General features: G+C 45.8%; 1 protein-coding gene across 1 annotated transcript; it reads left to right on the forward strand.

Moving 5' to 3' along the window:
* Nucleotides 1–17,280: 17,280 nt before the first annotated feature.
* LRRC8A (leucine rich repeat containing 8 VRAC subunit A) lies at nt 17,281–23,290 on the forward strand (the record flags this gene model as incomplete). The annotated part of the gene is made up of 2 exons (XM_082008883.1): nt 17,281–19,437; nt 23,015–23,290. 2 exons carry the CDS (start codon nt 17,281–17,283, stop codon nt 23,288–23,290), a joined length of 2,433 nt encoding a protein of 810 aa, XP_081865009.1.
* Nucleotides 23,291–25,033: the final 1,743 nt, after the last annotated feature.

A 25,033-nucleotide genomic window follows, 5' to 3' on the forward strand; every position in this document is an offset into this window, starting at 1 on the left:
GCCACTGCTGTCTCACTCCTGTGGGCACGGACCTGCATTTCCCCCGGACACAAAGCAGAGGGGTAAGACAATCGCTCCACGGCTGCAGGGGTAAAGCAACCGCTCCGTGTATCTGGGATGAGGCAGGTCCAGACCCAAAGTTGGGGTTATTCTGCCACAGAAAGTTAAAGGGGGAATGAGCTGCTTTGTGTGCTGTCGCTGCAATGTCAAAGAGCACTGCGACTGTACTTTGTGCCCATGACGCACACAAAGTCAGGATCACAAGGGCAACCATGGCTTCTGCCTCCTCTCTCCCCAGTTCCAGGCTCCCCCCACTTCCCCCTGCACTGCGGGAGCAGTATGGATGCCAGTGAGAGGGCATCCTCTGGGAATTGGGTATTCAACATCAGCTTCCCATCCAGTTTCCAGGTACCTCTTGCCTCCTCCGCAGCACCTCCACCGTTCTCGCTGATGGGGCCGTGCCTCGGCAGGGCTGTTCGGACACCCTGCCTCTTGGGGCTGGCAAGCGAAACAAGGGGCCTTCGGCATGTACACTGGGCAAACCTACTCCACACAAACCCACCCCTTCCTCTTCCTTCATGTTCTTAAGGTTACCAAAAAAAAAAAAAAAACACAAAGCAAGAGTGCTGCTATTTTTGAGAATCTCTGGCCTCTCAGCTGTTGCAACTCCAGGCTGTTTAGTCATGAGTTTTACTCTGATTAACAAGATGTCATCTTCCATCTCCAAATTGATTTTGGTGCTTACTGTTCCTTCAAGGCCCCAAACAAATCAATCTCTCTGCCTGATGCAGACAGTTTCTTCACCTCAGGTCCCCACAACTTATCCTACAGCATTGCTTAAACATGTGGTATTTGAACTAAAATAAGTTAAAGTTTTGTTAGGTACTTGAGATAAAAGCGGTGAGTCTGGAGGATGCATGCACCTTTATTTTGACCAGCCAACAGTTAATTTACCCAGCTGCGAAAAAATAAATTAAAACAGGTTTAAAGCTGGCCAGCCCACATGCAAGTTCTCAGTACTGCTAGGTGCACTTTCCATCCTTACATGCAGGATGTGAGTCCCTGCTGTTTGCATTTTGTGTTATTTCTTATAAAAGTGCAGAGCGGCTGCCAGCTGAGACCAGTGGGGTTTTACATCTTGTTGCTCAGGTGTAAAAAACCAGCACAATTTATGGGAAAAACAGGAAGCCACAGCATAATATTGCTTGGGACTGCAAAACGCCCACCTTGTCCCTGTGTGTGGGACAGCCGCACGTTGGGGACTGGTGCTGAGATGTGGGGAGACACTGCTTTGGGATGCAAAGTAAATGAGTAGTGGAATGAGGGGACTAATCCTGCAGGTGACAAAATGAAAGTGTGGCAGTAAAAAGGTCTTCAACAGATTAGAGAAAACTACAGAGCTGGTGTAAAAGCTGTGCACAAGGTTCCTGCAAAGAGCTGGAGGCAGCATCGGGGTCACGGTGCTGCTGCCAGTGGGAGCAGCCAAGCAGGGCCAGGGCAGAGGGCTCTGCCTCACCTCCCCGGACCTGGACAATGTTTTGGAGCTCGGTCAGCCACCAGAGAGTCAAAAAGCCCAGGAAAGGCTCAGGGAGCCTCTCACCTGGTTTAGCACCTCAGCCTGTGCTGTACGTAGTCTCCCTGCGAGGGAGCTGGGGCACCTCTCGCCCTGGTGGGGTGCACAGTTTGGAGCACAGTAAGGATTTCGGAAGGGACAGCCGAAAGGTCACTGCGGGGACCGGTCACTCACCACCTCCTGCCCTCCAGCCTGCGGGCACCAGCTGTCTCCTCCGTCCTGGTGCTCCCCAAGCCCCTCCATGGTGCTGGCCAACCTGGCTGCTCGCAGGTGCACCCAAAGGCCTTTGGGGACAAGGGTCTCTCTGAACCCGTCACCCCGTGGGGTGCAACCCCACAGCAGGAGCACAGGCGAGAGTAGCAGCAACAGCCAGCAAGCACACACACATGGGCGTAAGGCAGCTTCCAGAAGGGATGGTGGGGGGTAAAATCGACTTACATCAAGCTGGGCCACGCTGCCTTACGCTGCGAAAGTCTGGCACAACGGCCCAAGCTGCATTTGCACACATGCCGCCCTCTCCCTGTCTCCGAAATGCTTCATCTGCGGCTGGGACTTCCTGGGAGGAGTCGGAGAGGCTGCAGGAAGGCAGGAGTCGAGCTACAACGCTGATGAGGAAAATCGTACCGGGGAACAGAAGAGCTCGAGTCGCTCTCTAAAGCGCCGGGGTGAGGGAGGAGCGGGCTTTTGGGAGCAGGTCCCTTCCTCCTGGAGGCTTGAAGCCAGAGCTGCCAGAGGATTTTGGCTGCCTAGGAAAATATCCCAGCATATTGTTCAGATGGAGGCTCATACCGGCATAATTATAGTGGGATAATTTTTGTGGTATGGCTATAATTACTTGGGCATGGCAATGGCTGGGAATTTCCCTTTGAGTGAAGCCTTCAGTCATTTGAAAAATGAATTTTTAAGTCAGTCAGACACTCTCAAAAATTCCACCCTGCAGGCTTAATATTATGAGAGAAGAGAATGGATCACAGGTACAGAAGGTGAAGGCATCAGTGTTTGGTTCATCAGAGGATAATGACCTATTGTCACAATACAACCTAGAGCAGGATCCTGCAGCATCATCTGATCCCTGGGCTGTGGATGGGCAGGGAGACAGCTAGCAGCCTCAGAGCGAGACTTCAGTGCATGGATGCGGGAGCTGAACTCTCCATCAGCCGTTTGAGAGGTGACAATTGCTCAAGAGAGGAGGAGAGAGCAAATTGTCCTCTCTCATCTTCCCTCTTCCTTTTGTGACGAGGCTTTACACGCACGGATGAATCAGGTCATGTAGCTCTCCTGAGTAATTACTGTCTCCCTTTCACAGTAGGAAAAAGTGAGCCACAGGGAAAGGAAGCGGCTGACGTCCACTGTGCCAAAGGTTCCCAAATCCTAACCCAACGTCCGGCCGCTGGACTCACAGCATCCCTGCCATGAGTAAGCAGGAGGAAATGTCAGTGCAGGCAGATGCAAACTCTTTGTTTTCTAAACTTCTGTCTAACCCGAATACTGAAACAAACAGATGGAAAGAAAACTTGTGTTTGCTTCCGTAATAATGTACACAGCACATCCTGAGCCATCTAATAGCTCAATGCCATTTTCTCCTGCTGCCCTCACTATGCTTGCTTTGCTCCCTCCTCTGCTGCCAGCCTTGCACCATCCCTGGTTGTTGTTTGCCCCTGAGCTGAGCTCACTTGACTAGCTAAATTAGCAAAAAGCCAACCTGGCAGAAAAGTGGACAATTTTGTGTAAGGTCTGTGAGTTGAACTGGCTCAGGGCAGGGTGGGTGTGAGTGCTAAAGGCACTGCAAGGAAATACTGATCTCGGTAGGGACCAGAGCAGAGAGGAGCAGGGAGAAGGAGGGATGGACAAGAGCATGAGCCCCCTCCTTCTTTGGCAGGATTTGGCCTTTATATTGGTTCAACAGTAACATGTAACCTCATCTTAATGTCCTCTTGAAATTCAACAGAAATTGCTGGATAATATGCATGCAGCCGGCGAGGAAAAGGACACTATCTGACCTTCTTGGAGTTTGTACTGTAAAACTCAAGGAAAATTAGGACCCTCTCTTTCTTGAGGTCATTTTAATGTAACAAGTGCATCTAGACACTAACAAGTCTTGTTAATGATGTTTTTAAAAAAAAAAAAATCTAGCTATTTCACTGGGCTGGTGAGTGTCTACAACACTGTCCCCCGGCGGGTGGGATCATAGCTCCTCTGGTACAGGTCCTGTGCCTATGGCTACAGGAGGTTGCTGAGACCTACAATGTTCCTAGAAAGCCACAGATATGCTTATTTTACTATAGCAGTGATCACTGATGTATACAAGTTAAAATTGGCTGCACTTAACCACTCAGAACTGCCTCTTGTACACTAATGAAATTATAATGAATGCCTTTGAACCATCCTTTATGAATTTTTAAAAAAATGATGCTGCCCAGTGTCCTCCGATGAGTCAGCCAAATGAAAATAACCATTAGTGAATCAGCCTGCTTTTTTCAGGCACCACAAAATTACTGTTGGATATATCCTCATAACACACCAGTGTTACTATTCCTGCTGCAAGGAAACAAACGCTGTATTTTTCAGTGGCCTTAGTTATGTGAGCTGTTGTTAGAGAAATGGAATGAGGTTTTCAAAATATTCCACTTTAGAAATGTCACATAGGTAGGTTCTTAAGGAAAAAGTGGTAAAAAATGCAATTCACATGATTTTTCATTCTCTTATTGTTAACTAGCCTTAAATGTTGATACTAGTTGTATCCACTGTTTCTTATTTGAGGCATTTGGTGAGATGTTCACCAGATTTTCTCCACCGATCTGGACCATGTGCCCCCTGTCCCTAAATAGGGATGATGTCTGCAGCCTTGCTTATTGTTCCGTGATTTGAAGGATGGGAACTGGGCATGCAGCAGTTTTGTGCCAGCGTGGGTGTGTGAGAGGACAACCAGGTGGTCAAGGCCTGGGCTATGTACCATCCTTCCTCCTGGAAGGGCACAGCTACAGACTGAGGCAGACGAAGCTGATTTTAACTATTTAGGAGCTAATGAGAGGGTTTAATGCCACCTGAGAGGAGGTAGGGCTCCGACAAGGAAAGACACAGCGTCCTTTGTGAGCTTGGAGGTGGTGCACACCAGGTCCAGACAGCCGAGCGGACGCTCCTCTCAGGGCTCTGCATGGCTTGAAACATACTGAGGGGCTAAAACTGAAACAACATGATATTAGGGCATGACAGCTATCATTTTTTACCCTTCTGTGTTTTCACATCAGTGACACCAGCCTGAATCAGAGCCTGAAGCTGTCCTTGGCAGGCTTGGCTTTCCTCCCTGTTCTTCCTGAGGGACTGAGGCTGACGTCCCTCAGCACCACAGGCTGTGAGACCGAGTTGCTGTACATAGAATTACAATCATTGATCATGATTGGGTCATAAACCTTGATAAAGAGGTATTTTTTCTTTTTTTTTTTTCTTACAAAAAGAACAGTTCTGGATTCCAGTCCTACTGTCCTGGTACAGCAGGTGCAGGTTTTCTGCTCCCCACCTTCGCCTGCCCAGCGCTGACGCTAGAATTGTGGCGGACCCTTTAAAGCGCTCACCATTTTGAGCGCTGCCCTGCACCAAGATGGCGCCCCCGACCTCACTTTCTCCTCCTCGCCTCACCCTCTCCTCATTATCTCCTGCCACCATAAATGCCGCCCACCCACCCCACTCGACCGCGCCCTGCACAAGGATGGCGGCGCGTCCGTCTCGTCATGCCCGCTCCTAAGATGGCGGCGCGCTCCTTCGCTCCTCGTTAGTAGCGGCGGCAGGACGAGCTGAGCTGATGGCCGCCATGCCGGGCGGGTGAGGTCAGTTCCGGGGTGGGGCTGCCGCGGTGCGGTTAGGGGCGAACAAAAGGAGCCGGAGCCGGCGTGAGGGAGGGCGGGGGCCGAGGCGGCTAGGTGGGTGTTAGCGGCGGGGTGCTGCGGCCTGCCTCACGCCGCGCTCCCCTCAGCGGCCCGGGTGCGGGCAGGACTGTGGGGTACGCGTTCCCCGGGTGGGGCGGCCGTGAGGGGGACGAGACCGGACCCCGCGGTAGGCAGGGCGGGGGTCCGGCGGTGGCGGGGGGCGCCTGGGGGGGGCGCAGCCCTGAGGGGAGGGCAGCGGCCAGGTGGGGCCTGAGCGCCGAGCTGCTCCGCGCGCCTCGCCCGGGCGGGCGGGGAGGATTTGCTGACTAATTCGGCAATAATTCGTTTCCTCCGTGTCCCCGCCGTGCCTGCCCCGTCAGGTGGCGGGGCAGCCCGCGGCTGTCGGCGACCCGGTGCTGGGGGCAGGTGGATCCCCCACGTCTGTGGGGCGAGGTTGGGCCGTCCCGTGGACGTGCGCTGGGTGTCCCCTCCGGGGAACCCTGCTTCTCAGGAGAGAAGTCCTGTATTTGTTACCTGGCAGCGGTGCTGGGGACGGAAGCTGGTTGGTTTTTTTATTTATATCTTAGAGAGGATGTCTTTTTCTCTTTCGGGAAACCTGAGGTGGTGTGGCAGGCTTGTGGGCAGATGCACGGTGTGTGGGATTGCAGAGCCAGTACCGAGGTGTTCTGGCTTTGGGCTGGTGCTGAGGCCGTTGCCTGAGAGGTGGGGGGAGAAGGTCAGAGAGTCCTCTCCGTTAAATGTTTCCTTTGCGGCAGTCTGTCACAGCTAAAATAGAATAGCTTTGATGATGGGAGGCTCACTTCAAAATCTGTCAGCCCTAATGGGATCAGGAGGAGCATGTTCTTGATGTACTTCACTAGTACGGGGTAGTTGTTTTGTTGTTTTTTTTTTTCCCAGCGATGTCTCCACCTTTTCATTTTTCCCTATGACTGACAAAATGCTTTCTGAAATTCTGCAGGCCTCTTCTACTTAGCTAGGAGGTTGGACGCTTGAGAGATCCCTCAAAGCTGAGGTCTGCTCCCTTGTCTGCTTTCCCATGCCCCATGCTGACATGCAGGAAGCAAGGAAAAAAAACCTGTTGTAATCCTTTTTGATGGTGCTAAACTGCTGCCACATTAAAAACATTCATATTTGTAGATATGTGTTGAGAGGAAGGGAGACAGTTGCTTGAATCCAGAATGGAAAGGAAGATGATCACCATTTTCAGATATTCCTGATTGTAACATTTTTAAAAAGCTCAAGCTTTTCAGACTAGAAAGTAGGTAGTGAATCTATCTAATTATTTGTCCCATTCAAAAAAAACTTGCTCTTTCTTCTAGGACGTTAATCTGTCTCTACCAGTTTAGGCTTAGTTATAATATTAATATGCAGCATCTCCTTTGTCTGTGTCTGCAACACTTGGTTTTTGGTAACTTCTGTTGGAATAACAGATACTGGAGATTGCTTCCTCCTAAGAGTTTTACTGAGCTCTTGACATCTTTCTAGGTGTCAGAGTTTCTCTTCCTGGCTCCCAGTGACCCTCAGAGTTGCTCCTTGCTTCTTAGATAGCCTTTACCAAGCTTTTACATAACATGGTCTCTCTGTGAACGTGTTCCCCTCTTTGCTGATAATCTCCATTTAATTTCAGGGAAGCTGTTCCCATGGCGTGTGGGGAATGCAACGCTTCAGCACCCTCTCAGGATCCAGCACGCAGGAACATCATCCACTTCCAGCACAGAGAACTGAAGTGCAGATAGCAGAACCCAGCTGCAGGGTAAGGGCTACAGGCCAGCTCTTGAGTGGTAAAGTAAAGCCAAAAAAAATGACCAGCATACTACTAAAACACAATTGCAAAGCACAGGGCATTGATGAGATGACTGTTAAGGAGCAAGGAAGAAAGGTGGTTGATCAGAGGGTGATAGGGGGAGAGAGTGGTGGTATGCTAATTAAATTCTGTCAGCCCTTAGTCAGCTTGAGGATGGAAAAAAGAATAAAGGAACTGAGCATTGTCCCAAGTAGAATATAACTGTTACATATTCACCCATACATCTAACTCCTGGCCAGATAAACCCCAGCTTCTCATTGTGCTAAACAGTAAATATTTGAAGGCTGTCCAGTAAATGGTTTGGCGACAGCCACCTGAGAGGAATGCAGCTGAGAAGTATCGAGAACTGTTCACTTTGGTAGGTGCTCTTCCTTTTCCTGCAGGGTGATGTTTGTATTGCTTTATAGCCATCTCCTGGGCGATTTTTTCACAGTGAACTCAGGAGTGCACTGGGTAATCACCCATGTGGGTATCAATTAGGCAATGACAGAAACTAGTTGCAAGAAACTCCCTGCTTCCTTAGTTCTTCACTAGGATAGTGATGAAAGGTATTGCAGAATTCTGTGCTTATCTTCAAGATGAGAAATGCTGTCCAGATTGGCTGTGTTCTGAGCAGTGAGATGTGCAGTACATTGCTTGCAGAATACAAGTATCCCTAAGATTTGTCTGATGTTCTGGTTAGTGTTCTGGCAGTTCACTGATTTGTTTTTCATACTGATCCTCTCATGGTATTTGGAAACCTTAACTCCATTCATGTAGGTCAAAGACAGTGTGCATAAATATTTCCTTAAAGTATGCCAGAAGGCATGTGTTAAACTAATGTTTCCATGTTTGAAATGTGGAGTGCCTGAAGCCTTCCAGTGATGACTTACTGAATGCTTAGAGTTGACTATGTTCTAGTAAATGCTGCAGGCATTCAGAAAGATGGTCTGTGGTTTGGGGTTCTCCGATTAGTATTTTTTTAAAATAAGCAGTGGAAGTCAAATGTATAAGTTACTGTGTTATTACTGTGTGATTGGAGCAGGCTTATTTAGAGGCCTTCATGTAATTCTTCCACATTCTAAAGAAGGCTTTTTTTCAGTAGAGTGTGTAAAAAGGAAGTGAAACTCACTTCTGTTGTTAGATTGAGCCTAACTGGTGCCTAGGAAAATGGAGGTGCAATGTCAGGTGAGTGCTGATGGAGCACAGGAGGAAGGTTTAGTAGTCTTGTGTGGGGCTCCTTAATATGGGGGGGGATACATAGATATTATTTTGTTAATGGTTAAAAATTAACATATTCAGCTGCAGTGTGGTGAGCCTCCTTTGTGCTTTTTTCAAGTGTTTTCAAAAATAGCCTCAGTTTAGTATATGCACACTAATACTAAACAGGTGTTTTAACAGCCTACATCCTTTGAAGAGTGTGTCTTGAATGCTTCCAAGCAGCTTTCTCCTTAAACTGTTGATGTGGTGCATGTATTTTGTATTGCAACTTGAAATCCAGTTCATATAGCTGGATTGTACATGCCCCTCCTGCTGCTATGAAACAGCATTTGAAACTAAAAGCTATTCAGTCATGACCTCCCTGCTGAAATAATAGTGCTTCCTTCTCCTTGTGTACTAAGTGGTGATAACATTTGCTGTAAAATTACCTTGGCAATTCACAAAGCTCCTCTCTTGTGACGAATTTGCAAGCTGCTTCTCTAGCTATAGCCTACCTTTGTGCACAGTAAAGCTGTACTGGACTGGTTAACAGGCTCTCTTTGAGTCTTGGTTTTATCAGATCTTGGTGATCAAAGGTTGGATAGCCTGTCCCTTATGAATTGACTAATGCAGTCAGAAAATGTTCTGAGCTGGACGTCATAGTTGCTGTTTTGGAGCTCATGGTCCTGAAGGCAAGGCTTAGAGTACGGTGAATAGGTGAATATGTACTTATTCCTCCTCTTTCCTCAGACTGAGGCTAAATATTATTGTGCTGATAGCTGATGTCTTATTTATCTTGCTTTGCTCTCATCTGCATCATCTTTCATCTTAACTGGCTCATCTCTTTGAGCTTGAAAACAGCTGTGGCAACACCCATGGATTTGTGCATGTTGTGACAGTCTGTCAACAATCAATTAAGATTATCCTTGCTTAAAAGTTTTTACTCACTTTGAATCTAGTGTCTTGATTTCTTAATCTGTTGGTAGATACATCAAAGCTGTGCTCTGTCCACTGTTTCTGTCTTTAGCTGAAAACAAGTTGGTTACCTTTTCTTCTATGACTCTTCTCAATGCTGGAATTAAATGCTGAATAGCCTTCTCGTGCAGCTGATGAGGTGCTTGAAGCTGTTGCTGTTTGTCTTTAGTTACTAGCAGAATGAATTCAATCACTTGCATTAGTCAGTACAAGGGAGTGTTTCATAGTGACCTGTTGGAATAAGGCAGTCGTAGTTTTTCAAGACAAGCTCCAATGCTCTGTCCTTGAAGCATCTTTTTTATGACAAAGAGAAAATTAATTTTGGATAGGAAGCCTGTGACCATGTACATTCATAATTTCTAAGTGGACACAGACATTTTTCTCTTGTTTGCATTGCTGTTGCAAGTCATCTGGTAGCACTTAAATTTACATAGCTGTATGATACCGACATACATTCACTGCTCCAAGTATTAGTGATGCTGATAACTTTAAACTGTGTTCAGTTCTGTGCAACTGGGACAAAATACTGTCAGAAGATGTGGCAGGCCAAGCCAGGTCTCCAGCATGGATCATTCTGATAGCGCAAATGTTCTTCCCTGTACTTGTTAGGACAGGTTTGCTTGTGTGATGGTAAACAGGAGCTGTTACACTAGACCGTTAAGAAAAGAATGTCAGTCTTGCATCTGACAGGAGGAGTCAACTAAGAGGTGGCTGTAGAGATGATAGTGCTATCTATAGTGTAGGTGCATTATTTTCAGGAGTTTCAGTAAAGATGTTCTGACCCAGTCGGTTCACTTCATCCTGCTGTATCTTGTGGATTGGGTGGGGCTGAATGTTGCATACAGCTGCTGGATGGTTGTGTGAAAACCAGCTTGCATTGCTCTCAGTGTTGAGTCCACTGGCTGTTCTGCTAAGTGAAGAGTGTAGGTTCTGGCAGCTGCTGTTTCCACTACTCTATGTGCTAGTCTAAATGATAAATGACCCTTTAAACTTCACATGTTCACTTCTCTATCCCTCCTGTGGGACAAAATGTCTTCTGAGATTTATTTATGCAGAAAGGGCCTGATGCAGGGATAAGTTTGCTGGTCAGGGCTTTGGCATTTATCTTTGTTTATTTCTAAACAGCAAAGGACAAAATCACTTGAGTTGTTCCATCTCAAGTCTTGGACTTTTCCAGTTGATCACGTGGCTGTCCTTGTGCTTGGAAGGTTTTCTGAGGGGAGGCTGAAACAGAACTGCTTTCAGGCACCTTTTTTTTTCTTTTAATTCTGGGCCTAGTAAACATGGGGTAGGAGATGCATAAATTCCCAGTCCCATTTTTGACCTTACATTTCCTGGTTTTTGAACAAAGAGCTCTTTGTCATGTACCTCTTTAGGATTTCAGGTGGCAGCATGCTGGGGAGGGAAGCTCTGCTCTGTTGAAAACTTACTGTAACATGTTATAGCTCGTCAATAATCAGGGCTATAGTCTTAACAGCATCAAGGTTTTTCTTTTGCTTATCTACCTCTGATGCTGTTGGTCCATGAACAACTCCCTCTTTCTCTGGGCTTCTGAGAAGTAAGAGATTCTGTCAGCAGTGCTTGACTTCTCCTTTGCAGTCCACAGTCTTACAAGGAAATCCACTGAGAATTAAGAATGTGTGTGGAAATTAGAGAGTTGCAAGATCCAACATCTAATGCATCCACGTCTACTTATCTAAAACTGTGTTATGAGACTGCCTCACTTGGAAGCTGCATGCCAGTAGAGGTGAGGAGGACTTCCCTGATTTCAGGGAGGTCCTGGAAGTAAGGGGTGAAAACTTTAAATTCTTATGCATGTCATGACATCTTATGTGTAGTCCTATTTTGCCAGTAGCCCCACCAGTATCAAAATGGGCAACAGAGAGAAGGATGAAAGAGAATGCTGGATAAAGTATCCAGCAAATAACGAGTCAAGCTGACAAACTGGCCAGTGAAACAGAACAGTGATGTTGTTTCTGTTCACTTTGTCGCCAGCTCTAGCCAGCAATTGCAGGCAGGAATTTCAAGTGCTGTTCAGCCAGGTGTCTGTCAACAGTAAGTCAATCTTCACTTGTTTAGGTTGGATGGGTTTGGATAGAGGAATTGTCCAAATCAGACGATGTTTGCTGCTGCAGCCGTTGCTCTGTTAATACCCTGAACTTGTTAAATATCACAGGGGTCCTGGGGTTTCTGGGAAGCATTCATGCTCTCAGCTCTGTCAGCCTTTAAGGTACATGCTGCTCTATGATGTCTGTCAGTCAGATACATTTAATCTTGTTTCTGACTGGTTTTACTCTTTAGGTGTGGTGTTCTCAGAATGTCCCTGTTCTTCTAATGTGAGTGATTATCCTTCTCTTCCAGGTGTGTCTAGCAGAACATTGGATTAGTACTTGGTGCTACTTATGGTTGGCTGAAGTCTGGGTAGGTTTGGCAGGCTAGTTATGCAAGTCTGAAACTGCTGTTTCTTCTGTTGTATCAGCCTGTTCAGCATTAATGGTGATGCTGTGCTGCACATAGTAGGCAGGTGCCCAGCGGGCTGAGGCAGGGATGGATGGCTGGCAAAAGGAGCCTACGGTGAGATGCAAACTTGGACCCAGGTGAATCTGCAGGCACTGAAGATGTATATAGTATATAAATGTAGAATGTGCAGAGAGTTCAAGGAGCATGTTTATTTAGGTTGGATTGATCCTGCTGTATGATAATGAGGCTTTAGCATACAGATCTTTCCCTCCACAGTGTCAGGTGTTGCTGCTATAAACTGTCCTGGGGTGGTTCTATATTGGATATGAAGTAGTGCTGCTTTGGTGTAGCTGAAACTCAAAGGTAGAGTAATTTCTTGAGGTGTGGGGGGTGAGGGAGTGCTCAGGGACCGTGTGGTAGCTAGGAAAACATGGTGGAATGCAAAAGCTGAAGCACCTCTGAGGCAGACACAAGATTTTTTTTTTCCCCTCAGTGTGCAGTACCTAAAACCTGCCTATTTAATTATACCCTTAGAAAACTTACTTCCTTATGCTTCCGGTAAGTTTACAGGAGTTTAGGCAGAGGTGTTCCAACCTGTTAGCTTATGCAAGTTTAGTGAAATCAACTTGCCTTTAAACTTGATTAAAGCACTCTTTCAAAGTCTTGGTATCGATGCTTTCCATGCTGCAGAGTTAACTATACTGTAAGCAAATAGCCTATTTCTGAGCTCCAACTGGAAAGTTATGCAACTTGATGTATACATGAAGGAGCTTGGATCCTTCACCAAGACTGCTCTGATACAGTACTTCCTTTCCAGTTATGACTGTTCCTGTCTATAAACTCCTTCACTCAGTTCATGTGTTCTGTGCGCAGCCTTTGGTGAGGCTACATGACAGAACTGACTTAGCAAATGAAGCTTCTTCACAGCAAATGCTTTCCTGCTGACAAAGCATGCTGGAGCTCAACGCCTGAAAAGAGCAGAAGCTTGAAATCTCTGCGGTCTGCTGGTCCTGTAGAGCTTGGTTTGGTCTTGGTCACAAGGGCTGTAACTTTGTTTTTGGCCAGGTCTCTTCATGCAAGGATTGTTCCTAGTCTTATGCCAGAAAAATATCCTCCATCTAAATAACTTTCTTCTGCAGCCTGTGTACTTGTTGGGAGAGTCTGTGTTCCAGCTACCTGCTTGGTTTCTATATGGCGGTTGGAATCACAGTCCCTCTGGGAAAAGCCCTACTGTGCAGGGGAGCGTCAGGTGACAGAGATGGCCCCTGAGAATGACTTCTCAGAGTTAGTCTGCTGTTGTCATCAACCACAGCAGCAAAACTGCTTGCTCTAATCCAGAAGGAAGTGTTGCAACAAGAATCGCATTCTAAAATGATTACAAAATGGAGTCCACAAAAATAAAGATGACATTTGCATCTTGATGCAGAACTGTTGTCAGCCTTTCAGGAACTAGAAATAGATTGCATGCATGGGAAATCTGGGTGAGGAGGGATGCAACTTTCTCACCTACTTACTTTCTCAAGGTTTTGTTGGGCAATTTTCCCTTTTACTGCAGATGCTGGGAGTAAGATTAGATAAGACATGGCAAACTCCAGCTTCTGGAAAGGTGGCCCCTAGTTTTATTGTTCTTCTGGGACTTGAACAGGGTCTCCACTGCTGCCAGGAGGAGTGGGGACTTGCTATGAAAGTCCTTTTCTTCTTCCAGTGACCCTGTGATTGTTACTGGAAGGCAGGAGATTTCCTGTTCCACCCTACCGGGGTTTAATTGCCGACACTGAGCTGTAATGGACTATCATGGGACACTCAGATTTTTTTTTTTTGCTGTGTTGTAGGTGTACAAAATAAATGGAGATTTCCTACCCCAGGTAACTGGTAAATAGCATTAGGGAGCCTGCTGCAGTAATTTCTTGTTGGTTTCCTTCCTAGCTATCATGAGATACAAATCAAAGTGAGCACAAGGTTAACTTCTGAGAAGAAATCAGGCATTTCCTGGATTGGGCAAAACTAGCAACCCAGCACTACAACTCAAGTCTGAAAATGCCTTAGCCATGAGACCCCAATTCCTCAAAAGAAAACCCTATTTCATAAGCCTACTTGAGGTAACTATGAAGGGCCTGACAATTCCTACAAAAGTTTCCCTACCAAGAGTGGTGAAGCAGTGGAGGGAGGAGGAAGGATCCTTGGGGAGAAGTGGCATCTAGGCAAGAGAAAGAAAGAGATAAATATATTTTTCTTTGGTGTGGAGTAGGAAGAGTAAGGAGTTATTTAAATAAGGAACAGTTCTGTTATGAATAATATTGGTGTTTTTACTGCATGTTCCTGAAAGGAAAAGAAGAATCTTAAACAGCATTTATGGAGAGCAAGGAATGGTATGGCAGCATTTGTGTTACCTCTTAGATGTAGTTTAGGAGTCATAACAAGAGCTTTCCATCACATCTAGCAAGAGTGTTTAAGAAAGATGTGTACTTGCTGGGAGACTGCCATTAGTCTCTCTTGGAGCCTTAGGGTGGTGTGTCATGAGACCTCTGGCTCTCACAGTCCCTCCATGTTACGAGTCTGGTAGAACTGAAGCTGACCTGGAAGCATATTTGGATTTCAGAAACTAAGCCATGTCAAAGCTAACTGTTCCAGCCAATGACTGCAGTAGCTTTTGATGTTCCCCTTTTGCAAAGCTTTCCAGGCTTTTTCCTACTTGGAATGTAGAAGTGCAGCACTCTGCTCCCTTGATCTGATGATGGTGGGAGGGATACAGGGGGTGACAGGGAGGGCATGTGTTGTCTTGTCTTGTTTTTCCTTGTGGTCCAGCAGTACGTCAGTGGTGCAGTCCTGCCCTGGCTCTCAATCCTTTCAGTAGCTGAACTTCTTGGTTTCTCTAGGAATTGTCTTGGTTTCCAAGCCTGGTATAGTAGGGGTCCTAACAAATAAATAAAGAAGAAAAAAAGAAAGGGGGTATATGTCCTGTTTTGGTGCTTCTGAGGAGGGAGGGAATGTATGGGTAAGGGGCCTGGGGTAGCATAAGGCTTCTATTAGTAGTGATAAAAGGCCTCTGTAAGAGCTATAGATTCTCCTGCAGAATATAGAGATGCAAAATAGGGTTTGACCCTGAATTTTCTTGTCTGTGTAGACAAACTGAAGAACCAGATATCCCCAGGAACTGTGATTCAGGGAGCCCTTGAACTACTGGCTTTTAGGTGTTCTGGATTGCTGGGTGTATAAAGAAAACGTCTGTATGCTGTTTTATCCCGGAATTAGTACTTCTGCAGTACGCATGGACAGCTCTTCTCAAATTTATCTTGCAAATGGACTCTCTTCTCCCTGAGGTGCATGTATTCTGAGAAGCAAACTGAGGCATGGCTGAAATGCCTTGCCTAGGGCCTCGCAGCAAGGTAGCAACAGGACTGGGAGTGGGACTCTGAACACACTGTCACTTCTTTTAGTCTAGCTGCTCAGATGCTGTTCACATGCTGTTCATTTCACCCCTGTGAATGTGTAATCCCCTTGCCCTAATCTGCTCAATGCAGTCCATTCTGAAGAGCATTCCGTCTACTTTGCTAGTACTCTGCAGCCTACCAGGACAGTAGTTTCTTCTGAAAGTGGTGTACGTGGCTATTTTCATCCCTTGTTTCTGCATCCCATGCCAGGATTGTGTGAGTTTACTGGCTGATAAATTAATAGATTTGCTGTTCTGCCTTGTTTTACTGAACTTCTAAAACAGATATTGCTATTTTGTCTCTCAAAATTCCCTAAAAAAAAAAAGAAAATGCATGTAGTTACCCCGGTCTGTCTTTTGTGATGGACTAATATAGCATTGGAACTGGATGGGCAGAAGGGCAAACACTTCTTACAGGGATGGCTTTCATCTCTCAATCTACTACCTCTAGTTTCTTGCAGCCTTCCCAAGTAGCACTAGGTCAAAGCTGGCATTTTACCATTCATTGTTGTAAGCAGCAAACCAGGGAATAGAGTTCTGTATCTAATGTCTCTAGGGAATGTGGTGCTTTTTGAGTTCATACTAGGAAGGGTTTCCTTTGAAGTTCTGTGCTGGAAGTTAATTTTAAATACAAACTTGAATTCTACCAAAGCAGGTGGTGTGGGCACCCCACTTGTTAAAGAAAGCTTTCTCCCAGCCAGTGGTATATAGAAACCTGCTATTGACCCTGCAGTCCCCCAGGGTTTGTTGGGACTGTCTGTACAAATGATATCTTATGGGTTGGGGAAACATGGTTGAATTTTTGCTCTTCCTCCTGTAAAGTTGAACTTGTGGGAGTTTCAAAATGACTGAAAGATGAATGCTTGTCCTACTCTTGAACTTTGCTAGCAAGTATGATGTTATATTACTGCTTTTCCACCATCATTAGAACAAGGCACAATGACTTCATGTTCGTTGGCTTGTGTTGCCTGTCAGATGGGGGAATTTTGTGAGCTCAGAGTTATCTGTGTGTCAGTCAGGCTTCCGGGCTTGTTGAAGAATGTGCTCAAAGTTTCATCTGGAAGTCTGAAGGACAGAACAAGCACTGCCATAAGGCTTCTGCTTCCCAGAACCTTTTGATTTCCTTTGAGACACTTAAATCCCAACTGAGATGGACTCTAGGTGGGAGTGGTTGGTCAGGGAAGTGTGTTCTTTTAAGTATGTTTCCCTCTTCCTCTACTTCTGAAGTAAATAAGACAAAGAGCAGCTGTTAGAGGATTTCAGTACTGAACCTATTAGAGGGCAAGTAACTAGCTGATCTTTCCTTGGAGAATTAATGCAAAGGGGTGAAGCCAAAACTCACTTATATGGAAGGAAAAGCCATGACATCAGGCAACTTTGTTCTCTTTTCAGCTTGCTTTATCAATGTGATGTTGAGTTGCATCAATAAAGTGGTTATAGGAAATATAACTGTATTATGTAAATCCTCTTCCTTGACACTACAGTTTGAGAACTGCACAAATGTTAGAAATATTTTCTAGCTTGGTGAAAACAGTAACAGACTTATGACAACTATGCTCTGTGCATGGATTTTCTCTTCTAACAGTGCTGGCAAATTCCTTCATCGCTGAAACAAAATCCCTAGATAAAACAGTACACTTCCAAATACTGGTCTGGCAGGCTAGTTTAAGTTGGTCCTGTGAGCTTTAGGTGTGACTGTCTTGCCCCACAGACTGCTAATAAGTACTAGTTCTGATGTTTTGTGACAGTTCTTCTGTCAGGGAAGACGGCAACAAACTAACTTCGGTCTCAGCTGTAGCAAATTACTCACAGGAAGCCTCATTCATTGGTCTAAAAGTGACTTGAAACTGGGTCTCAGCTAATTCCAGTCTTGCTCTGCTAGCATTTAACATGAGTTTCCTGATGCCCTCTTGAAAAGCAGAACAAAACAGTTTAAGCTAGTAATGCCTGCTTCTGGTTTCCTTTCAGGTGAATCATGATTCCAGTCACTGAATTGCGCTACTTTGCTGACACTCAGCCAGCATACCGCATCCTGAAGCCATGGTGGGATGTCTTCACGGACTACATTTCCATAGTGATGCTGATGATTGCAGTGTTTGGAGGGACGCTTCAGGTCACCCAGGACAAAATGATTTGTTTGCCCTGTAAATGGGTTACCAAAGACTCTTGCAATGACTCAGTCAGAGGTTGGACAGCCACAACCCCAGAACGTACCTACTATAATTCTAGTCTTGTTCCCTCTACTGATACAGGGCCTACGGGCATCCGATATGATTTGGACCGGCACCAGTATAACTATGTGGATGCGGTGTGTTATGAGAACCGTCTTCACTGGTTTGCCAAGTATTTTCCTTATCTGGTGCTGCTACATACACTCATATTCCTGGCTTGTAGCAATTTCTGGTTCAAATTCCCAAGGACCAGCTCCAAGCTGGAGCACTTTGTGTCTATTTTGCTTAAGTGTTTTGATTCTCCGTGGACAACGAGGGCATTATCTGAGACAGTGGTGGAAGAGAGTGATACCAAGCCAGCATTTGGGAAAATGAATGGCTCCATGGACAAGAAATCCTCCACGGTCAGTGAGGATGTGGAAGCCACTGTTCCCATGCTGCAGAGAACAAAGTCTCGAATTGAGCAAGGGATTGTGGACCGCTCTGAGACTGGTGTCTTGGACAAAAAGGAAGGTGAACAGGCCAAAGCGCTCTTCGAGAAAGTGAAGAAGTTCCGCACGCATGTGGAAGAGGGAGATATAGTTTATCGCCTGTATATGAGGCAGACCATCATCAAAGTGATCAAGTTCATTCTGATCATCTGCTATACTGTTTACTATGTCAACAACATAACATTTGATGTTGACTGTAAAGTTGACATTGAGAGCTTGACTGGCTACAGGATGTACCGCTGTGCTCATCCTTTGGCTACTCTTTTCAAGATCTTGGCATCTTTCTACATCAGTTTGGTGATATTCTATGGCTTGATCTGTGTGTACACGCTCTGGTGGATGCTGAGGCGATCACTCAAGAAATACTCCTTTGAGTCCATCCGGGAGGAGAGCAGTTACAGTGACATTCCTGATGTGAAAAATGACTTTGCTTTTATGCTCCATCTGATCGACCAGTATGACCCCCTCTATTCCAAGCGCTTTGCTGTCTTTCTGTCAGAGGTGAGTGAGAACAAACTGCGGCAGCTGAACCTCAACAATGAGTGGACTTTGGAGAAGCTGCGCCAGAGGATCACCAAGAACTCCCAGGATAAGTTGGAACTGCATCTCTTCATGTTGAGTGGCATTCCTGACACTGTCTTTGACCTCATTGAGCTGGAGGTCTTGAAGCTGGAGCTTATCCCTGATGTCACTATTCCCCCAAGCATTGCTCAGCTCACCAGCCTTAAGGAACTGTGGCTCTACCACACAGCTGCCAAAATTGAGGCTCCAGCCCTTGCCTTCTTGAGGGAGAATTTGAAATCTCTTCACATCAAGTTCACAGACATCAAGGAGATCCCTCTTTGGATTTATAGCCTGAAGACACTAGAGGAGCTTCACCTGACAGGGAATTTGAGTGCTGAAAACAACCGGTACATTGTGATAGATGGATTGAGGGAGCTGAAGAGGCTGAAAGTGTTGAGATTGAAGAGTAACCTCACCAAGCTGCCACAGGTGGTGACAGATGTTGGTGTGCATCTTCAGAAGCTTTCCATCAACAATGAGGGCACCAAGCTCATTGTTCTCAACAGCCTTAAGAAAATGGTCAACTTGACAGAACTTGAGCTGATCCGTTGTGACTTGGAACGCATTCCTCACTCTATCTTTAGCCTCCACAATTTGCAGGAGATAGACTTGAAGGACAATAACCTGAAGACCATCGAGGAAATCATCAGCTTCCAGCACTTACATCGTCTCACTTGCCTTAAACTGTGGTATAACCACATTGCCTACATCCCCATGCAAATAGGCAACCTAACCAATTTAGAGCGCCTTTACCTGAATCGTAACAAGATAGAAAAGATCCCTACCCAGCTCTTCTATTGCCGAAAACTTCGGTACTTGGATCTCAGCCACAACAATCTGACTTCCATACCACCAGATGTTGGACTTCTTCAAAACCTGCAGAATCTAGCTGTGACAGCCAACCGGGTAAGTGAGCAAGGCACTCAGCTTTCCTATGTGAGTAAAAGTAACCCTGGCACTTCTGTTATGTGTGATTAAGCATGCCATGATGGTGTGTGAAATACTCCTGGCACTGCCATTCTATTTAAATTCTCAAGCTTTTTTTTTCTGAGGGGTTTATCTAAGACAAAACATTTCAAATAACTCCAGGACCAAGTCTTTCACAGTCCTTGTTCTGTAGCATTTCTTCTCTTAACAGTGAAACTGCTTATAAGTGGCAATTGGAGGCTGTTTTCTAGAAACCCTGCCTGTCAGTTGCTTCTCTGCAGTTGGAAGTTTGTAGTCTCTAGACATCAGTTTTGGACTTAAAATGGAGAGCTGAGAAGCTGTAGTCTTAGTCTAGAGCGATGTGCTTAAGCATGTGTAATTCAGCCATGCACATACACTGTGGCAGCAGCCATTTAAGGGCATGTATGTGTGTGGCTTCAGGCTTTGCTTATAGTACTTTGCATTTCCAGGGAATACTCCATAGTTTGGTCTTGTAAGCATGCACTTCTGTGAGAAGTTGGATATGGACAGACTTACGAAAAAGGATTCTTAAGTTCTCACTTTTAAAACACATTGTCTTGTTTCACAGAGTTGACTTTAGAGAGAGCAAAGCAATCTTCTGCAGTGTCCTTACTCAGGGCAGAACAAACTAAACCAGGTTTATCAATTGGCAGGCAGTTAGATGTGAAAGTGTGAACTGTGGCAATTCCTTGACTTTCAGAGGGCAAGGAATGTGATGGCACCTTGCTATGCCTCAGTATGATGGCTGTGGGTTTTCTTGTGTAATCCCAGATAGGTGAAGTCTAAACCTTAAGCGTCTTAAGTCTGTTTAAGTGGAGGGCAGGTTAGAGGGGATGACCAAGTGGGCTGTGCTGCCTGATTACCACAAGTTGTCTCTTGGCTTGTGTTGGAGGGCATGTATTTGCTTAAAGCAAACTGTACCCATGTTTTTTCCTGAATCTTTGTTCTTGGGTTTGGGATTAAGGAGACTCAATTTACCATGTATCACAAAAATCAGCCTGTGACTGCACGCTGGTGAGCTGAGATGTGCTGAGCTGAATGTCTTGTTGAAGCTTTCATTCATGCTGTCTGCAAATTCCTCAGAGGCTCTTTCTCTTGGAGTTTATTACCACCTGAAGTTGCAAAAGGCTGTAACATAACTACAAATTGCTGGCAGATCTAATTAGTGACTTCTGGGCTCTTCTGGGAATATGCAGTAGAATTGTCCTGGAGCAGTCCAGGCTTTCACTGTCTTCACTATCCTTCACAGTAAAGGTATCGAGATCCCTTCTGCTACTGGCAAGATGTATTCATAACGGAACACTGTCAAATTGCCTGTGAGAGCCAGACAGCGCAGCTCTAGTATGGTTTGGCTTTTCACAGGGGAAATGCTCTCAAATCAAGTATTAATTGCTAATGCAGTTCAGTATTACACAGGGTTCATAAAACTCCAGCCAGCATTTTGAAGTTGGTGTCTGAAAGTTCAAGTCTGTACCACTGAAGAGTAATGGCAGACAAACTGGAATAGCTGAATGGCTGCTGCTTAACAGCTGCTCACTCAGTTTTCCCAGCACTAACAGACTGCGTGGCTGTGCATCTGTTTGTATGGGTGGCTTAAACTCTGGTAAACTTCATGGTATGCGCACATTTCCTATTATGTTACAACACAAAACATTTTCTCAAGGGCAAGTGGGGCTGATACAGGCAGTTTCTGAGGATGGCATTAAGCAAAGATGAGGGAGTCGTGAAGATTCTTAAGCTGTTGTTCAGGACGCAGATAATTCTGTGCTGTTTGTCTTCTGGCAACCTTCCTAGCCCAGCTTCCTGAGGGTTAATCTGCAATATATGCTCTGCAGTCTTGGGGTGGAGCCTCTCTTGGATGGAAAGGAGAGGCAGCTCCATTTTCTGCAGCAGAGAGTGGCACCACCCTTTTCTCTCTGGAAGAAAACACTAATGCAACAGGAAGGCTGGAGCAGCCTTTGCCTCCAATGGGTTCTGAAGGAAAAGGTGATGCGGACCCAGTGAAACAGCTAAGCTCTTCTGTGTCCTCTGCAGGTGCCTGGGCAAGGCCACAGTTGCCCTGGTGCTCTGACAGCCTAGTTTCTTACTGTAAAACAGTGACTTCAAGAAACAAGGAACTGGTAGGCTGGCATTTCCCAAGGCCAGGAATTATGTCAAATGTCCTCGCCTAGCTCAGCAGCCTTAGCAAATGGAGACTTCTGGAGTTGGCTGGTAACCAATATACCACTCGAAGCAAGCTGTACATTGCTTCCTTCCTAAACTAGTACTTATCCCTTAAATAACACTTATTTTCAAGAGTCGGCGATCGTTTGATTGCATGTTGCTGTTTGCAAAACACTCAACAGTACCAGTAATGATGACTGAATTGAACTGTCTTTAATTGCTCTGGTCTCATCTTGGCTTTTCCTTGGATTCAATCTCATTTTGAACTGATTACAGTCTAATTTAGTCATGAATGATCTCACACATAACTTAAGTTTTTAAAAGGACACGGTTGCATTTAAAGGCAAATGATAGCCTCCAAGATGAGCTTTTGAATTATGAGGAGAATACTGAATTGCTACATTCAGTTCATAGTCTAGTGTTTGTTAAACCTTAGCCATACTGTTTTCCTAGAAATTGTTTGGGAGGACTGGACTATTAAAAGGCTTTAATACAAATAAGCCTTATTAAATTAGTGACTCATGGATACATGAAGGTGGTGGTGGGAAAGCTAACAGCTGGTGGCTTCATTTTTGTTGTTGTTGCATTTTGGCATTGTCAAAAACCTGTGTTTTGGAGTGTAGAGAGTCTTTGCAACACTTCAAAGCCCTACAGAAATGATGGAAGAATAGTCCCAGTTCTCGGGGCCTGGAGATCATAGCCATGTAGCCTCTGCTTTTATTACAGGAAACTAGGAATACTGACTTAAATCCAGTCCTTACGGCGTTTGGTATAACACCTGTTGTGCAATGGCTGCCTAGAGCAAAGAGGCTATGTTCCAATGATGGCACAAAGGGTTTGGGAATGGAAAGAAGCTAAATACTGAGGGGAGCATGTGACAGCATAGGCCAGCTGTGAGGGGATTTCTGGCCTTCTAATCCTGTCATTGGTGATGTTGTCGTCTTTAGCCACCATCATTAGAGATCTCTTGTAACTAATGCAGTGTCTGAAAGAGGAATCCATACCATCATGGTGTAGTGACTTTTACTTTTTGAACAGTCTTTATGGTGGAGAGCTGGAGCTCACTCAAGGGAGAAGTGGATGATTGAAAATAGTGCTCTGTAAACCTTGAAGCATTGTGTGGGCTTGTTGCTCTCTTATGAGCATATGTCCTGTTTGGTGACTTCGCTTATCATAGAATCATAGGGTTGGAAGTGACCTTTAAAGGTCATCTAGTCCTACACCCCTGCAATGAGCAGGGACACTTTCAACTAGATCAGGTTGCTCAGAACCCCCTTCAACCTGACTGTGAATGTTTCCAGGGATGGGGCAATCTGTGACAGGGTTTCACCACCCTCATTGTAAAAAATTTCTTCCTTATTTTTTTTTTTAGATTGAGAGTCTCCCACCAGAGCTGTTCCAGTGCAGGAAGCTGAGAACCTTGAACCTGGGGAACAATGTGCTGCAGTCACTCCCATCTCGGGTTGGAGAGCTGACAAATCTGTCGCAGATAGAGCTACGAGGGAACCGCTTGGAGTGCCTGCCTGTGGAGCTGGGAGAATGTCCTCTGCTGAAACGCAGCGGGCTTGTAGTAGAGGAGGACCTGTTCAACACGCTGCCCTTGGAAGTCAAAGAGCGGCTGTGGAGGGCAGACAAAGAGCAAGCCTGAACCCCTGAAAAAAGGGGAAAGCCTCTGACCAACTAGATGGAAACAAAAGGCCATTCCAGTCCCCTTTTCCCCAGATCCTCCCCTTTCTCCCTTCCGATCACTACCAGACTAGCCAAGGAGTCCCTGAACGAACATGACTCTGAATGAGGTGGTGTCTTGCCTCAGGTGCAGGATGGGGGAAGCTTGGGATCAGGATGAGGATCAAGGCAGATTAGTTGGCCTCTGACCAAGGGCCATTGGGAGTAAGAGGTGTTGCTGTTGTTCTGGACAGGAAGTGGGGCGAGGCGGATGGTGCTGGTAAGAAGAAATTACCTTTGAATGGAGGAAACAATGAAATGTGGGGATTGCTGCATTGCTCCAAATGGGGCTTAAACATGTCAGGGACTGAGTGTGTCCAGTGGCCTGCAAGCAAAGATCAAGAGACTAGGAAACCTCTTGAACCTCCGTCTCTTCCTGTGACACCTGGTACTGTTCCTCTCTGACTCAGATTCAGACAGTGAGGCCCCACAGTGGGGTGGCATAGGATACAGACAGCTGATTTTATCTAGATGCTGGCATTAGGATTTGGGGGATAAACCTGATCTCAGACATTAGCTTGAATGCAGGATCTTTTTTAATTGTCTTTTCCCCTTTGCACTCCACACCTCCTTCTCTGCCCCTGGAGAAGAAACCAAACCCTGCAAACTCTTATCTGCTCATTTAAGATTGCACTATTTTAACAGTTTCAAGTCACTTGTGCTGATGAGTAGATCGTATAGCATCCTTCTCCAGCTCATGTTCTGGAGGCACTAACTGACATAATTCTGGCACTTTAACCTGTTCTGAAATGGATGGTTATAGTGCACCTGGGGGAATATTTGGATAAAAAGCAGTGGGACTGTCTAATCTACTCTCCCAGAAGCATTGAGTAGCTTCAGGATCTGGCTTTTAAAGTTTTTAAGCTACTTTTAAATTCATGGTATCTTGTCACTTATAAAATCTGAACATACAACTGGCCAGTGTGTTGGGGTCTCTCCTGGGGCTGGTGGTGTTAGTAAAGAGGAACACTCAGGTTTCCTCTGCACCTCTTCACCTCTTGCCCCCCCCCACCATTACTTGTTAGATGCTTTGCCAGTGTTTTTCATGAATGCAGTCTACAGAGCTGCTCGATTGTTCTTTTCTGTTGTCCTCCTCAATTTAACAGCTGTCAGTTCCTGTTACACCTCTTGACCTAAATAAGAGGCTAATACTGATTGAACTTGGTGCTGGAAAAGAAACCTGTCCTCCTGTTTCTTCCCCTTTTCATTCCCTTGGTGTTAAGGAGCAGTATGAGAATCCTCTGTGGACTGAGCTCCTCTAGATCCCTGGGACAGAGCAGTCTTTACTGAAACAAGTCTGACCTGTTGAGTATTGTTTAACAAAAAAAAAAATCCAACCTTCTGCATTGGCAGAGGTAGGTAACTTGTAATAGCTAATGGTAATCATGTCCTTAAGGTGGGGTGGTTAAGGTGTGCCTACAGTACACCTTAAGTCTGCTCTTTTCTATCAGAAGGAAGAGGAGGCTCATGGACCTGCAGGTTCTGGTTGTAATACTCTGCATCAGACCAACAGGTTGGCTCCAAGGTGGAGTGCTGCAAGCTGAGGCATGAAAAGCTTGGAGGCCTCCCATGGGTACAGAAGGGGGGAGCTGCAGCCATCTCCGAAGTGGTTCCTGGCAAGCTGCCCGTGAGTGCCCTGGCTTAGCAAATCGTCGTGATCCCATGG

The sequence above is a fragment of the Phaethon aethereus genome (assembly GCF_964289735.1).
Source record: "Phaethon aethereus genome assembly, chromosome: 20".
Classification (NCBI taxonomy): Eukaryota; Metazoa; Chordata; class Aves; order Phaethontiformes; family Phaethontidae; genus Phaethon; species Phaethon aethereus.